The 17,904-nt window shown below is 41.0% G+C and overlaps 1 protein-coding gene across 1 annotated transcript; it reads left to right on the top strand.

Annotated features, from left to right (window-relative positions):
- The first annotated feature begins 7,642 nt into the window (after positions 1-7,642).
- On the top strand, positions 7,643-9,906 carry LOC147903451 (uncharacterized). The gene is made up of 2 exons (XM_087372887.1): positions 7,643-7,885; positions 8,137-9,906. The coding sequence occupies exons 1-2, from the start codon at positions 7,846-7,848 to the stop codon at positions 9,510-9,512; spliced, it is 1,416 nt and encodes a 471-aa protein (XP_087229013.1). The 5' UTR covers positions 7,643-7,845; the 3' UTR covers positions 9,513-9,906.
- The last annotated feature ends 7,998 nt before the right edge of the window (positions 9,907-17,904 follow it).

Raw genomic sequence — 17,904 nt, 5'->3', positions numbered from 1 at the left:
TGGTTGAATGCCTATTTTAACCTTTGATATGGACTACTACTATTTTTGGTTGGGCCTACCTAGAATATGAAGTTCATTAGTTGTATCTCCGTGACCTTGCTAGGAGGATTTGACCATTGATTGTAAATGCTTTGTTTTGCCAAAAGAAGGCTAGAGGTTTCCTAACATGGGAAAGATAACTAAGGATACAAAGGATTGTTGGGTTATATGTGATGCAGTGATAAAGTATTGGACTTTTTGGCCTTTAGCACCTCATCTTGCCTTTGTTTCCCCTTACCACACTCAAGCTATTAGCATTTCAAGACAAACCTGCATAGAAGATGTTGAAATAAGCCCTAAAGAAACATATTATTTGATACTTTGATGTCCTTTTATTAGGGTTTTGAACTACTGGCAGATGGGGGAAAAGGTATGTAAGATCCTCTAGTAAATGGCATGGTATTGCTCCCACTTACTTGCACCCCATAGCATATTACCTTGATCTAGAAGTACACTTTAATAGCTATCAATACTTGTGCCCCTCATTCTACTTTCCCATTCATATAATATTATCACCTTGACCTACATGTACTAAACTACATCTATGCACTTCTTGTGGAATGGTTGTCACAAGTAAGAGCTTGCTACCTCCATGTGGAATGGTTGTCACAAGTAAGAGCTTGCTACCTCCATGTGGAAGGGTTGTCACAAGTAAGATCTTTCTACCTCAACCATCCCCCATGTACCCTCAACCATCTGCCATGTACCTCAACCATCCGCCATGTACCCTCTTACTTTACATTATGTTGGAAATTGACCCTCATGGGGGCATGCATCCTTGCAAAGTGTTGGGAGGGTAAAATTAGAGTGTTACCTCATTGGTTGGTTGACGTGGAGCTCATAATTGATTGACCCATGCAATGAAGTGGATCTAGCAACATTGAGAGATTTGGTTGGTCAGTCAAATGGTGCATGGCGACCATTTTTCACTTGTATGGAACATAGTCACACGTGATACGGTGGCACCAACTTTTCTATGGTCTCTACAAAATTCTAAGATGTGAAAAACTGGGTGTTTTTGTCCATCCTTTCACACATGAGAGTCGTAGGTTGGTATCTTAGTGTTATAGAGTAGCAGCTAGTCGACCTTTGTGTCTTTGTGTGCAACAACAAACTCTGTAGAGGTGAGCTATTATTAGTCCAAGTCATGTGTCTCTGTTTCCATTTCAATAAAGAGTGTTTGATCTATTCTATATCTATCCATAGTACATATAGTTGAATGATCATATAAAAGTGGAGTTTATATTTTATGTATAGCTTTGGTTTCTCTAGAAAAACATTCATGTGATTCAAGGCTCCAAAAGCCAATAATGGTATCAAAGTATCTAGGTTCATAGGGATGAAAGATTTGCATGAGATTTCCGTTAGGGTCTGCAAGACTTAGAGAAGGTCTGAAGGCCTGATTGTCCAAATTCCTATTGTTTATGATTGAGAGGGTTTATTGAATTTTGATCTATTATGAGCGCCGTGAGATTTTTTTAGGGTTGTCATATGGCTTCCTTGATTGTTCGAGGTCATGTAGTGGAAGGAGAATCGATCCATCGCAACTTGAAGTTCGTTATTCTATTGTTCGGGTTCCTGGAAAAGAATCTCATATGCAAAGTTCATGGATTCGATGCTCTAGTTTTTAAATTTGTCTTTGTCCTCGTGGTAGTTTGTTGATGCATGCAATTTTGGTTGATTGGTCTCTCCTTGTTTGAAGGAACAAAGATAGTTTTGGCATATTATAAGTGCCTAGACCAATTTTTTTGTTCCAGTTTAGAGGTGACAATTTTCTAGCTCAGATGATATCTTGGCATTTTTTTTGTTGATGCTCGAGGGATACGGAATAGTTTCGGGCATTTTCAACTTTATAGTAGCAACATGAAGATCAATAGTCTTTTCAGGATTACTAAACAGAGACCTCATAGAGACTTACTAGAATAGATTAAGTTTATCTTATTTCCTAGACGCGTAAGAAGAGCAGAAGCAAAACTTGAAGAAAAAGGAAGCTTGCAACAGATGTTCTTGTCGATGCATGTGCACTATCTTTAGAAGATACTTGTGTTGAAGATTTGCTTTTTTGAGCTTGTACTGTTGGAGATTGTCTTGCCAATTCCGCCCTATGTGGGTAATCTATTTTGTTGGTACTGTGCCCTTTGTTGGTGGTGACCACTGTGTGGTGAACTATTGCTATCCTTTTGGATCTTTTTCCATTGTAATTTGATGAAGTTAGCTAAGAAGAAATATGAAATTAAGAATAGTAATATCCTGGATCTTCAATACAGATGGTAGATATGAGATTCAATTCTAAATCTCAAGATCAACCAGAGCATTCTTTAACTTGGAGCACCCCTCTTTTACAATTTTGAATTCTTGTTTTTCTCATGTGTGACTACCAATTGTGACACCCGTTTGTAATCTGAAGATGGACTATGAAATTAGCCTCAACCGATTTCTAATACCTTAGCCTAGGGTGACTTGGTTAAAGTGGAGCCTAGCCATTAATAGTTTGGTACAATTTGCATCCACCTTCAACTCAATTTTATGCCCAACATGAATGACTCTATGGAGGTGATGTTAGATATAGAAACATTATTGTGGAAACTTTGATAGCATGCTTTGAAATTGTTTCTTTCCTATCAACCCCCTAATGGACAACCTTTGACCCCATCAGCTCCTTTGATGTAGGTACTTCAAGAATGATTTAGCCTTATCGTGATACGTGGAACGATGGTGCTACATGTAGCACTGCCATCACCACAAGAACCTTTGACTCAACAATGATTAATAACAATGTTTTGTAAAATATTGTGGGGGTTCATATATATGTCTTCGGAATGGATTGAATATCAAGTACCTTACCCTTTTCTTTGACTTTTGGGTTAGGGACCTTGATGACCTTCTCTTTATATCTGACATATGACTGCTAATAGTTGAGGACGATTGGAGTTGAGGTAGTGACTAACCAAATCCACTACCAAATAATCTTTCTACCGATGACCCATAAATTCTAATTTCCTTCTTTAAGAAGGTGACCCTCTTCTCTCCTCTTCTTGCAAAGATCGAGTACCTTGATTTTGCTGGCATTTTGGACACTCACATAGGTATTTCCCTTTTTTTTTAATAGCCATGACATGTGACATGTGATTTGTCTCATGGGGCTTAGCCATCTTAGTCTCAATCTCCATTTTTTGAACTACAAATCACCAAGGGCCTTTGCAAGGTCCTTGACCAAAAATCCTATTTGGGCAGGATTAGGGAGGGGTAGGAAATAAAGGGCTTGCCTAGGATGGAGATGGTTGATGTTGAAGAGGTGGTGTTGTAGCTTGAGTTGGTCGAGGAGCTGTGGAAAAGGAGCATGAGAAGGAACATATTGGATAGCCAAATTTACTTGCACCTTGTCAAACTTCAAGGCTATTGCATGTGGCTAGTCCATGATGTCTAGACTCTTCCAATTGAGGTTGAGCTTGAATTTGTCATTGGCCCCAAGAATCATATGTCTGAGCACATATTGAGTTGTTTTGAAAATGTATTCCTCATTTTTTGCCCAAGTGGACTTAAGATAGTCGAGGAGTGTGGGTGCCTGTTGTGCATATTGGCATGACACTCCCCCTTCCTTCATCTCAATTGGGCCATTGTTAGATGCATATTGCCACGGTCCTCACTCTTGCAAAAAGCCCGACTAGGGCAATGGGAAGCAATGACTAGCTTTGGTCCTCAGATCAAACCTTCACCAAGACTTTAAGCAAAGTGTGCACATAATGATAAATGCCAAATGAATCATGGATTGAGGCAAGGAAGTTGATGTGCATAATAACAATAAGGATAGGACAGATGCATCCAATTCATTATTATAGATATAGCATTTTACTTTTTTGGGTATGTGGAACACAGATGATAGCAAAGGAAGTTGGATATGGCAAAGGTAAGTGGATAGATGCATCCAACTAAACATTGCAGTTGTAGATTTTTAAAGATTTGGGTTGGTGGAATAAATATGATTACTTGGATATAAAAGATGATCTAGGATAGCCCTATATTTATTGCATTTATTCACCTTGACATGGGTTGGATAATCTATTTTAGCAAAGTCAACTTGGGATTGAACTCTATCACATCCATGTAGTAAATAAGCTTTCTTTCTTTTCGTGGTCACATTGTGGATAGTGATAATTTTATTCTTTGCATTACAACATAAAGGTCCTCAGATGGGCCAACCATTTTAGTAACAAAGATCATCATTTTCCTTTCTTCAGTCCATATTGCACATGTTGGGCCTTCCATCATGGCAACCATCATTAGGATTACTTCTGAGGGGTGCAAAGAGACTTGAACTTGAGCTCTACTTGTCTAAGATATAAAACCAAAAAATTTTCTTGTAATGCATAAAAATGAATCATGTTATCATTTGTGGGGACGCTGATATATAAAATGATTGTTGTGTTCTAAAAGCTTATCATGAGTATGGAAACAAAATCACATTATTCTTATACAAAATAATTGAGAAATCCTACATTGATATATCTCCTATAGAGCATGAACTTGGGAACCACCACACATATGCTATCTAGGGCATTATACAAACCATATACCTTCTACGTGTAATAGTGTTTTTCCTTTATGTGATGAGTCACCCATATAAAATTGAATGAGAGACCCAAAAAAATACATGGAGTAATCCAAGATACTGGCAAAATTCATAGCATGACATTTAGCATTAGTCTAGAGACCATAAGTAGTTGGTAAAATCACAAATATACCCCTTCAAAACTTTATATTAATCAATATTATTTTACACATGACTATGATGTTAAATTACCAATAGAGGTTCAATTTAGTGGCACACTCATGTACAAGTAACCATCTCATATTTGCTACAGAAAGCATCTCCACTCATTCAATTTTGTGAAAGGTGTGATAAGCTTTGATATTTGATGTTGAAGGTAGGCCAAATCTTATTACAAGAAGCTCCTCACACTTCTAAAGGTATTTAGAGCTCTCCTTCATTCAAAGGTGGGATAGGATTTAGCCCCAAAAGGTTAGAGCCTCTCTCTCTTGGGGTTGCAACATATCCCTAACATATCTTAACATAATAGACACTTCCAAACACTGTCTTCTTGGGATGTGTTGTAAGCTCTAATGTTTGATATTGGGTTTGGGTCAACTCTTGTTTTCATAGGCCCCCAAAAGGTCAGAGCCTTTGTATTGGGGTTGCAACATGTCCCTAACATACCTTACAATAATAGGGATTTTCAAACACTAACCTCTTGGGATATGTGTTGTTAGCTCTAATATTTGATATTGGGGTTACGCCAACTCTTGTTTTCATAGAGTGCAAATACACTAAGACTTTTCTTGGAGACATTGAGAGTATGTGTGATGTATCATGTGCATTGTAGTTGGAGCTATTATCAATGATTGTTATTAGAGTTATCGTAAACTGTACTCTAGTACTGATAGGGTTAATAACTTCCAAAGACAATAGTATGAGGAGAGTCAAAAGTAAAGTAGAGGGGGTTCAGCCATCATGTTCTTTGTTGTTTGGGAAAGAACATAGGAACTAGATTAATTAGAGATTCAAGAGCAACGTATGCCATCTCTTGGTCTTCTATGATGCTTTAGAGCTCACAAGGCTTGATTTATTTATGCTCTTCATAGTTTTATGAAATCAAGGATGAGTAAAAGAGTTCATACTCATGCACAGAAAGTTCATAGTCACATATAGTCTTATAGAAACAAAAGAGCATAAATAAATTAAGCCTATTTTGTGTTAAGTCTCTTGAACTTATGTTCAACTATGCGCTCTAAAGCATAAGTTGAGAGGATCAAAACTTATATAATTTGGAGTAACTATGTTTGAATGTTGCTGTTACTAGTCATGCGATTACTTTAGCCCAAGAAGATGGGCTCCAAAGATGAATCTCAATGCTTATGCATGAGGATGCTCTAAAAATGAACGTTAATGAGGATGCAAGCCTGATACATCATTTACACAAGGACACCAAGGGAAAGGAAAAAACTTGCATACTAAAGGCAACCCTTAATGGCCAACATTATTGTATTACACTGTACAAAAAATCTCTAGGATACATGCCATGCCATTTATCATTGATGCATCAAAATTCATTGGCGATAATGTTAGCGCAAGAAAAATAAGGTTCCTATAGTGATATTTTTCATTTGCGAGCATCATTGAGCAAGCAGCTATCTTTAAATGTTTTCAACGTATTTTGGTCATTTACAGTGACACCCATGAATGATGAGAATCGTTTCGTGATTGTGTGAATGTCTAATCCTTGCGTGGATACATATTTATGACAAATGCTTGCCTGTCATAAATACATACCTTGTTATACAATAGTAATTTCTTTTGTGTATTAACCCATTTTATTTACCATTATTTACTTTACCAAGCTTATGGAGTCACAAGATTTCCATTTGATTGTGTACACTCATTCGCTAGTAGTTAGGAAACTTTTTAATGTAGAATGTGGGAGTGAACAAGATGAATGGACTATAGCTAACTTATCTCCTCGATGGATATCATACATAAAGTAAACCCGTTTGAATTTGATGAGTTGGGAAATCGTAAGCAAGTATGCTTTGGTTAGAGTGATCACGTGGAGTTGCAACCTCTTCTCACATTCACACATGTATCCATGTGAAGAGACACAACAAATCTCTCTACTTACTTGAAGGGCTTATACCAAGATAGCGGTTTTCATTAAAACCGATGAAATTCAAATCAAGCTCTAGCCTATCACAAAGGTGCTTCGAAGTTCCTTCAATCATGGGGGTGGACGCGGCACATGGCATCCTGATTATCATAATTCTTGTAGATACCTTCAATGATGTGGAACTTTGAGGGAGGCACATGGCACGCTATATGTTGTGATTTTTTAGCGACGCATGTGATACTCTCTCGTTCATCCTAATCATGTATAAGGGTACAAAATAATGGGTTAGAGACAAATATGAATACGTTATAAAAAAAGGGACGATTCTTTTAAGATAGAGATGAGGAAAAGATAATGGGGTTAGCAAATTCTTAAATAGGGGGCTTTAAATTTGAAGGTTGGGACTTTAAAGAGGATTCTGAACCGCTTCTTTAGTTGGGGCATTATCTACTAATTATCAAACCGTTTTATTGATTTGGTCAAAATACAAAATCGAATTTTATATATATATATATATTAAAAAGAAAATCTATTTGGGGCAACGCTCATGCTATAGCAAGCAAAGCGAATAATAAAGGCAACAACTAATTTTAGAAAATTTAGGACATTCGAAGAAAGCAATAAAATAATAATAATAATAATAATAATAAGGACTAATTTTAGAAAATCCAAATGCGATTAAAATAATAATAATATAAAACGAAAATAGGAACTAATTTTGGGGCGATAAAAGAATAATAAGAAGAAGAAGGACTAATTTTAGGAGGTTGAAAAAGTAGGGGCCGTGGGATGGGGGGGAACGGACGGCTAAGATGGGGGAGACCGGCACGTGGAGGGGGGAGACTGGCTGCGCCGGTAATGAGGATCGTCTTCTTTCTGATGTTAGAAGGTTGAGAATTTTATTAGTATTGAGGTTTCTGAAGCTCGCCATCGCCATAGCCAGCTTTCTGTTGAAGCTTCAAGCTCGCCATAGCCAGCCTTCTGAAACTCTCCATCTCCATCGCCAAGCTTCCATCTCCATAGCCTCTTCTTCTACCTCAATCCCTCTCTTTGCCTCCAATTATCCCTCCTTTCCTCCCCTAGATCCCCCTCCTTCCTTCCATCCTTCCCCCCATACCTTTTTTCTTCCCCCCCTCCCTCCCCCAGCATGCGACTCAGGAAGAAGCGCGTCTTGCCCCCGGAGGAAGGTCTGCCTTCTCCCCCCCCCCCCTCCCTCTTTACCCGCCCCTTCCGTTTCTTCGCTTCGTCTCTTCTTTCCAATCTTGCTATCGCAGTTTTCGCGTAGAGAAAAAGTTGGAGGCGCGCGCGAGAGTTTTCCGTTCCCCCACGCCCTGCATTGTGGCTCGTATTGCGTAAAACTCTTCCTTGCGTACGAGTGTGTACTAAAGAGAGAGTAGGTCCTCTTTCTAGGGTCTGAAAAGGACAAACTGGGCTCCAGGTGGAACGAAAGGGGAGCCTGTCTGCTGGAGGTCGAGCAGCGACGCTAACGTTATCTCGACTGCAATGCCACAAGATCAAGAAGAAGCTTCCCGCCATCCAGGGAATTTGGTTGTCGTCCTTAATGGTACCATGACAGACGACATAGCCGGTGAAGACTCGAAGGCGCCATTTTCAAACGAAACGGATTCAAAGAGCCCCGCACAGGTAGAACCGCGAACGGAGCCGCAAGTCGAGCAGTGCAAACAAGAGGACTCAACACATTACTCTAGCGCCAACGAGGAGCGAGTGTACCGGCAAGGCAACTGGACACCGAGCGAGATTCTTGTTTTGCTGGAAGCTAAGCGGAAAGAGCAGGACATATTTTCTGGATCGAGGCGGAGCGTCCTCACGGCCGACGATAAGTGGAAATTCGTGTCGGATTACTGTCGAACAAAAGCTGTGCAGCGCTCGAAGGAGCAGTGTCGCTTCAAGTGGGACAACATGCTACCGGACTTTCGCAAGATCAAAGAGTACGAGGAGCAGAAGGGTGACGGGGGACAGTCGTATTTTGACATGGACAGTTCGGAGAGGAAGGCGAAGCTCCTGCCGAGCAACATGGATCTGGAGGTCTATCAGCGAATCGGGTGCATCTTGGCGAACAAGCCAACCAAGGGAGGCCTGAGCGGTCTGAAGAGGGAGGCCAGAGAGAAGAAATTCTCGGAAGCGCCAGTGAGCGCTGTTGGGGTGGCAAACTGTGCAAATGGGGGGGAGGAAGACGGTACTACGGCGAAGCCTTGGGAGGAGGGTGTTGCTGTGGCTGAATTGGTGAGCAGGCACTTGGCTGCAGCCCCGAGGAGGAGGAGGAAAAGGAGAGTGGTAGAGAGAACACCAGAATTTAGAGCAACAGCAGCAGCAGCTGCTGCTGCTGCTACTGCTGCTGCAACACGCGACGTTGAGCCCGAGTCAAGAAACAATTCCTCGACAGAAGAGGACATACCAGCGATGGCTGCAGGCAGATCGAATGGGCGTGCTGCAGCTGGTTACATGTACGAAGAGAAGAATGCACAGACGCTGAGGGTGCCCGTCGCTTACATGCATGATGCTGCTTTCCACAGATCAGCCCAGAATGGTGAAGCTGCCAGGGCTAGTCCCTCAGAGGGTAGAGATGACAAAGGAGCTACCAGTGAAAACACCGGCCTCGGGGATTGTGAACGCAGTGTGGAGTTTTTGACCTACATCGAGGATCGGAAAGATGCCAGGCACAAGGAGCTTCTGGCTCTCGAGCGGGAGAAACTAGCGTCCTTCCGAGAAGCCAGCTTCACCATTGCTAATGCCATGACCAACGCCATAGCTGTGTTCTCCAAGGTAGCAGAAGAGCTCCTTCGGCGTCGGTAGGCTCTTCGTTCTATATAATGTAGTCTTGTGGCCAGACCTACGTGGATTACATCCCTTGCACCTTTTATGTTGTAACTCGTTGCTTCCCCTGGAACATTTTGCAGCTGCCTGTCTGATTTCTACGCCCATTTGACACTTGCTTACAGGCTGCAGCTGTATCCATGGTGGCCTTGCTTGCCATGGTCTTCTCTATCTAAATTTGCTTGCCAGCCTGCTATTTTGCAAAGGATGATCTCCCCAGTTACTACTCCCGTGTCTTTCATGTGCATTGCCAGCCTGCTATTTTGCAAAGGATGACCTCCCCAGTTACTACTCCCGTCTCTTTCATGTGCATTGTCAGGCATTCCGAACTGTCAAAAGTTAAAATGTCTCTGAAACAGATATAAAGGTGTCTGTCTTGTTCATGATACAACTGGTTTATCTGAACTGAAACAGTTACAAAGGAGTCTGTCGTGTTCATGATACAACTGAAAAAACCTTTGAGGCAGGCATGTTGTGCACGTCATGTGCCACTTTATTACCAGCTAAAATGTCGATTATGGATGGTTGCATCTAATAAGGGTTGGCCATGTGGTTCGCTCAGCTCAGATTTCATTGCCATTATTGTATAAGTCATTTTCATAATGATGCTAATCTAATGATTTAAGCAGAATTGACCAGTGTCCGGGGGTTGGATAGAATATTGCTCTGTACTAATCACCAATGCAGGGTTTTGGAGAGAGTGTCTGGGCAAAATTCACATGCATACTCACTAGCAGGGACATGCACAAGATCTCTGTGTCAGACATCCAACTCCAATGTCATATTGGCATCGGTGGGAATGGAGTGAGTTTGTCCTTCCAACATTCCAAATGACAACGGAATCATCTTTCTCCCTAGCCAAAATGGACTTGAAAACGAAAATTGTTGGCAGCCCTTTGGAACAAGTTTTTCTTGTGTTTTTTTCTATTTACAGAGTGTGGAACTTAGAAGATTTATGTACAGCAGGGAATAATAATGTTCCTCATTCCAACAAAATTGGTCCTTAGTTGCATCAAGTATGGTTTTATGTACCTCACTCCAACTCATACCATTGCTTCTTTTCATTACCTTTAGCAAGCTTTCTTTCTTCCTCCACAAGGCACATGGTTCAGGTTCATTCTAAGATTGATATGGGTTTGGTATAGCAAACCAGATATTATATACACATACATCTAGATATTGCTATATATATATATATATATATATGTTGCTAGTTAGTTACATATGTTGTTATATAGATATGGACATCTACAAAATATGTATGTTGGTGCATGCAACCATTCCTGAACTTGGGGCTTATGAACTCTCCCTTGATACTACCTTGCTTGATGCTCCCATGCGTGGGTGCACGTTAGGAGATTCAAGGAGAAACATGTGGGTGCCAATTACTACTTGAATCACCAATATGCCATGTATGCTACTGTTGGTTGCTTCTTGCTTTGCCATGACAAAGCTGCGGAGCTAAGACTAAAGCAATATCGACTGATGGATCTTTTGTCATTTACACTTCTTGCCTAGTCAGCATCTGTGTATCCATGGAAGTTTAAGTCAGATGACTTGGCATAATGTAGTCCATGATCCCATGTACCATAAAGATATTTGCGTACTCGCTTTGCTGCAAGGAGGTGAGTCTTCTTGGGATTTTGTATGAATTGCTTGAGCACACTAAGTGCATATGATATGTCTAGCTTGGTGATCGTCAAATAGATCAAGTTGCCAATGAGTTGTTTGTTTTGTAGAGGATCTGAAGTTGAAGTGTTAAGTGGTGACAACTTGATATTGCATTTCATAGAGTAAGAAGTGGCTTGTAGTCATGTAGGTGAGATTGCGTAAGTACCTTCTGAGTGTACTTGCCTAAGAAAGTGTCATCTCTGTACCAAGAAAATCATGGAGTTCTCCGATGTCCTTCATGTCAAACTCTAAGGTGAGCTAACTCTTTGTTTATGAGATTGAGATGTATATTGAAGTCGGTGATGATCAAGTCCTCAACGTAAAGCACTACAAGAAGGATGTCTTCTATAGTCTTTCTGATGCAAAGCATTGGATCTAAATTTGATGGCTGAAAACCATAGCGTTAAGTAATTCCTGTTTCAAACCATAAAGTGATTCTTACAACGTGCATGATTTCTGCAACTTGCAGACCTTTTGCACCATCCTACTAACAGCATATCTTGGAGGCTATATCATGTAAATTTCCTCATCTAGAAAACCATTGAGGAAGGCATTCTTTACATCCATCGGGTGGATGGGCCAATCAAAGTGAGCTGCAAGAGTTGTGGCTGTCTTGACAGTAGTCATCTTTTCAATTGATGCAAAGGTCTCCTCATAATCTGTACCATACTCTTGGACATATCCCGTGGCTACCAACCTAACCTTATATCTGTCAAACTCTCCATTTGAGTTGAGTTTGACTTTGTAAACCCATTTGCATCGTATGGGCTTCTTCTCTGCAGGAATGTCTGTCAAGGTCCAAGTTTGGTTATTGAGAAGAGCATTTCATCCATTGCATGTTGCCACTCAAGGACTTGCATTGCATCTTTGAAGGAGCTTCTCCAAACTCCTCCTTTCACTAATTAGCTATCTAAAAAATGGTATGTTTCCTCTCTTTTGTAGGGTCTTTCAATCGCGAGCAGATCTTTTGAGATTAGAAGTAGAACGCTCAGGGATCTCAGTGATGACTGTGGTAGTTGTTGTATCCACTATGTCAAGAACCTTTTCTTTGCCTTTACTCTGAGTGGTCAATGTGGACTGCATACTATCTGACTCTGTGGACAAAGAAATTTGATGTATCATTGGCACTACTGGCTGAGGCAGAATAGAAACTGTAGTCGGACTGTCAAAGTATGATGAAGCCTCTTCAATGATAACATCCCTAGACTATATCGTAGAGTGGGTATCCCTTTGACTCTGCAGCATATCACAGAAAAACACACTTGATTGATTTGACATCAAGTTTAGTCCTAAGTGCATTGGGAGCATGAGCAGAAGAAAGAGAGCCAAATACTCTCAAGTGACCAATAGAGGGCTTAGTTCCTATGAATGCCCCTTTTGGTGTAATGCATAGAAGCAATGGTACTCTTGTTCATCAAGTACACAGCCGTGTCACATGCCTCAGCCCAATACTGTCTTGGAACATTCTTCTCATAGAGCGTGCATCTAGATGACTTCACAATCACCCTATTCTTTTGTTCACCAAGCCCATTTTGTTGAGGGGTATATCTGCATGTGAATTGACGTATGATGTTTGCAAAAGGCATTGACCTCTATGAACTTGTATTCACCTCCATTATCACAACGGAGGACTTTTAGGTACTTTCCAGTCTACTTTTCTACCAAGGCTTTGAAGCCTTTGAAAGTGTTAAATGCATTAGACTTCTATTTCAGGAAGAAGATCCAAGTCATCCATGAGTAATCATCGATGAAGGTCACAAAGTACAAAGCCTTGCCAAGAGACGATATAGTAGTCGGATCCCATAGATTTGAATGCACGATCTGAAGGACGACGGTACTTCCAGTCGAAGATGTTGGAAAGGATTGTCTATGCTACTTACCCATGCAACAAGCCTCACATACATCTTTTTGAAAGTACAACTGTGGAAGACCTTGTACCATGTTTGTCTTTTTGAGAGATACAAGGCCTTCAAAGTTGACGTGACCATACCTCTTGTGCCACAATGTACTCAAATAAGCATCATGATTCTGATGATGAGCTGTTAGGGCTCTCTGGATCGAAATGGCATAAGAAAGCTTGAGCATTTTTCCAATCTTGACACCCTAAGCAACGATGGATTCGAGACTCTTGAGCTCTCTCATGGTGCATCCATACTGGTTGAAGACGACTTCCATATCACTCTCAGTCATCTATCCAATAGAGAGAAGGTTATGTGCCCTTGTGGAGACATAGAACGCATCTCCAGTGCTCCATGCAGTGCCGGCATTACTGTCGATCCCTTTGATTTTGTGGGGTGTGTCATCCCCCATCATGACGTTCTCTCTTGGGTTCCGGTTGGGACGGAGATCAGAGAAACATTCTTTCTCAGGTGTCATGAAGTTTCTCGCACCATAGTCAAACCACAATGTGTCCTCATCCTTCAGTATCTGAGATGTAGACTGCGATATGAGAACTTTGTGTTGATAGTGCTGACAGTTGTCTTTATATAGGCATAGTGGGCAGATTGTCGTTTAGGATGGTTGCCTCAACAAGGGTTGTGAGACCTGTTTGACTAGCCCGCATTGCCTAAATCCCTTTGTTTCTTTTTGCATTCTGGTTCCCAATGGCCTGGGATGAAACAATATTTGTAATCTCCCTCTCGTCTAGGAGTACTTCCTTGATTTCTTCTTCTTCCAGAGTTACCTCTACCTCTGGGAGTCCATGTCCCCCTTTGTGTGGGAGGACCCGTCTACATCTCCCGAGTCAGCACAACATGAGCCGCCCTTCCTACTCTTCCTTCCCTTACGAGCATCTCCAAATTCCGGCTCGATCAAAAGATACGACTCATGGAAGAATTTGACCTCAAAGGTGCCCAAAATGCACTGATGCTGTGGCCTGTGGGTGCATATAGTGAAGCACAGTGTGCCTGAGAAAAGTGTGCCTGAGAAGCATTGATGTTGAGTGAGTTGGCACTACCCCATGTCAAGTGTGAGGGGCTGACTAAACTTGGGATCATACCATGGTTAGTTAACCCATGGTCAGAGGTAACCAAGGTTAAAGGTGTCACGCGATGTAAACCTAACCAAGCCCTTGAGTCAATGTTAATTGAATCTGACCCAAGTTAGCTCCTATCTAACACATGTCATACAAAAGAGCATCTAGGGCTAGATTCACCTAACCACAAGGTTGGTTCATCTGCCACATCGCAACTAGTTAGAGGAAATAGATTGCATGGGATGAGGATGTCGAAAACAAAAACGATGTAGAGGAGTCTCCAGTGGTGTGGCAACGGTGAAGAAGATACGAGGAGACGTAATGGCAAGGCTGGACAAAGGTATGGCATTGGGATTTGAAGATTTATGAAGGCGTGCGGCTCTTGGATGCAGTCGGTTTTCTATGGGAGATGTTCTAGATTCCAACTCAAACCGATTGGAGATGAGTCATCGGGCTGTTTGGGCTGTGTAGGCTTAGCAACAACTGGAGTTTGAGCTGCTGAGGTCGATTTGCTTGCTATTTGGAGTTGTGAGCCCCTCACTGTTGTCATGTGTGCCTATAGTTTAGATGTGAGTCATGTTGCTCTTCCGTTATCGTGTCATTGTTGGTCAAGCATAGGTCTAGCGTTGAAGAGCTGACTAGCTGTTGCTCATAGGCGAGGCGTTATCTTGTGAGGAGGTATTTTTCACTGCGTTGATGGTTGGCATTGTGATGTTGAGCCTCCTTTGGAGTCGATGGAGCTCGGTCTACATTCATTGTAGCCTTCTTGTAAGTTGATGTCCTAGAGCCGCACGTGCAATAAGGTTGTTGAAGGAGACGTATAGGGGAATGCGCTCTGGGAGGGCATTTTGGACAGGAAACTGCCCGAAATTTGGTGAGCGGTCGACCAACCGCGAGCCGATTTTCGCGTAGTTTCCTACCTGGAAAGCCTGACCACGGGGTATTTCTACACGTGGACGATCTGAGGGAGGGTGACATGGACATGCGGTTTGGGACCTGGCCTAGTTAGTGTGTCTTACATGCGTGCGGATTAGTTTGTTGATTCGTGGTTAGTTGGTGTAGTTTTGTTTTACCTATGGTTAGTTCACCAGCGAGATTGTGCGGATTAGTTTGTTGATTCGTGGTTAGTTGGTGTAGTTTTGTTTTACCTATGGTTAGTTCACCAGCGAGATTGTGCATTGGACGAAGGCGTCGATACAAAGGTGTTGATTTGATTTGGAATGACAATGAAACAACAATATCGATTTCCAAGGTCACGATTCAACACGCTCCATTCATCTCATTGCAGAATCTCAATTTTATTATCAGAAACAACAAGATTTTGGTAAACGAAACACATTTTGATAAACGAAACAAGATTTTGATAAACGAAAGAAGATTTTGATAAATGAAAGAAGATTTTGATAAACGAAACAAGATTTTGATAAATTTATTGATAGAAATGAAATTTATTCATAGCAAAGTTGAAATGTCATGTCCATACACTGTGGTAAAGTCGATCTGTTAGGAAAATTTTGGTATGGCATGTGTATAAAATGTATTCTAGCATAACAGAGTAGTAAGAATGTGTTCAAAATTTGAAGAAACATTTTTGTAATGCAAAAATCTGCAGTAGTTGTGACTTTTACATAGCTATTACTGTTTTTCCTTGGAGTTAGACAGCCCTGGAACGAATTTGATGATACAATTGTTGAATCCTAGTTGTTGGAGTTGTGTCGATCCCATGAGGAGTGTGTAGTTTTGAAGTTGAAGAGCTTTAGAACCTTCTGGCCATGATTCCTTTATAAATCTGTGGTATGTGATGTGCAATGTGTCGAAGATTCTCCACAGTTTATCGATTCCTTCTAAACTAGTGGTTGGGACTTCTAATGAATGTACTATTATCTGTGCTGTCAAGTGTGGAGCCTGTCTTATTATTCTCTTTGATGTTGTCATTGAGCTTGGGTTGTTTTTCTGTTTATGCATTATGTTTATCTGCAATTTGTAAATTGAGAAATGTTACAATTGTAGTGTTGAGATTAATTTTGGAGTCGAATGTAGCATTTTGATGGTGTGATGGTTGTGCTTCTACTTTGTCTTAGTTCTTGTTGGAGTCTTTTACGTCCTGGATAGGTTTAATGCAAAAGGTTTTTGTTTTGGTTCGTTAACTTTTGTTGAGGTTGAATTCCATCCATCTTTTTTGCATAGTGTCACAAACTATTTGCTTGAGCACTTCTCCATATTCGCGTATGTGACTGTTGTCGTAGGGATTGATGAGTAGGCTGTGTTCCTTGGACCCGCAATTTTGTGGTCTTGTCGTACTTTCTAAATGCATCCAGTGTTTTGTGTCCGATAACCTGCATTGCTACTTCCGCCAGTATATTGTAGAGTATTGTCTTTGATTATGCAAGATTTGAGCATATCTAAAACTAGAGACGAGTGTCTCTTTGTGCCTACTCTGTTTCTAGTGTACCAATCTGTTGCATGTGAGGAACTTCAATTAATTGTGGATATCGGGTGTGTGTTTCATTTTGGATAGTGTGAATGAAGGGAGCATATGAGCGTAGGTTTTGTGCATACTAGTGAATTGGCTGTGAGATTAGTACTTACCATTCCTCGAGGATTGTTGATAGGTTGAAGGAACAAGTATTTGAGATTTTTATCCTCGTTTGATTGGGGCAGTTCTTCTTGTAGTGATGAACACGTCTGTTTTCCTTATTAGCAGAGGTCTTCATAGATGATCTTCCTTGAAGTATCATGCCCATCAGATGTGGTTTGTATGGTCGATCACACACTAAACTATGTTTTTCACCTAGTGTCATGCACAATCATTAAAAAACATGCTTCCAAGTGATGCCCTATGATGCACGCACTACAGAAATAAGAAAGTTTTCTTGGTTTAATCATTTGGTTGTTTGAAAATCCCCATAAGCTATGCAAACCACAAACTCCTTTAATTTCTCGCAATCGTGCCGGCTTCTCCTTTGCACTTCATCCACTTTCACTTCATGGAACACTCTGCGTACTACATTATTCTTAAGGCTTTGTTTACTGTATGTTAAATGCATGCCTGTGGAGAGGTTGGTTGTAAGCCATGTTATAAACATCATGGGCATCATTGAGTTTTTCTTGAGGGCATACTAATTGGTGTTTAAACAGAGCTCCCTTAATAATAGCACCGCATCCATCATGTTCACCCTTGCCATGGCTAGACCCAAAGAAATTCCACATCGTGTCTAGATCGGTCAAGGATTTCAACCTTGAGACAACAAACTAGAATCCATGGGCTGATTTAAATTGAGAGGCAGCACCATCTGACCACACCCAATGCTATTTTATATTTTCTGCATGGGGATTTTCCTTTTTCAGCCATTCCCAATGCAGTAGAAAAGCATGCTGCACAAATAGGGTGTCATGTTCCCTATCATTTGAAATGTAGAAATGGTACATGCATTGCACTGACCTGGACTCCTATGAGTCAACAAGAAGATTGGCATCAGGCGTGGAAGAATCAAGAAAATGACTGCACATGATATGCACAAGAATTGTTATCTACTTGTTGTACCAGTGAGCACTTTGTATCTCATCTTGTTCTTGAAAAGAATAATTTTTTGCAAAATCTATGACAAATACAATAGTGTCATGGGAAAAATTGGCAAGGCATGTCTTGAGCTGCTTATCTTGCCAACTGGCCATGAAATTGTGAAGCACATATTTTGGGATGGATTGAACCACGTGACTTACAAG

The sequence above is a fragment of the Dipteris shenzhenensis genome, chromosome 3 (assembly GCF_047967505.1).
Source record: "Dipteris shenzhenensis isolate YYH24624 ecotype China chromosome 3, Dip_SZ_1.0, whole genome shotgun sequence".
Lineage (NCBI taxonomy): Eukaryota > Viridiplantae > Streptophyta > Polypodiopsida > Gleicheniales > Dipteridaceae > Dipteris > Dipteris shenzhenensis.
This window is presented reverse-complemented; position numbering and strand designations above follow the sequence as displayed.

What these genes read in the sequence shown, in the direction of transcription:
- LOC147903451 (XM_087372887.1), top strand. Translation starts at nt 7,846, where the DNA reads ATGCGACTCAGGAAGAAGCGCGTCTTGCCCCCGGAGGAAG. An exon ending in CGTCTTGCCCCCGGAGGAAG is followed by an intron (nt 7,886 to 8,136) that starts GTCTGCCTTCTC and finishes ACTGGGCTCCAG; the next exon opens with GTGGAACGAAAGGGGAGCCT.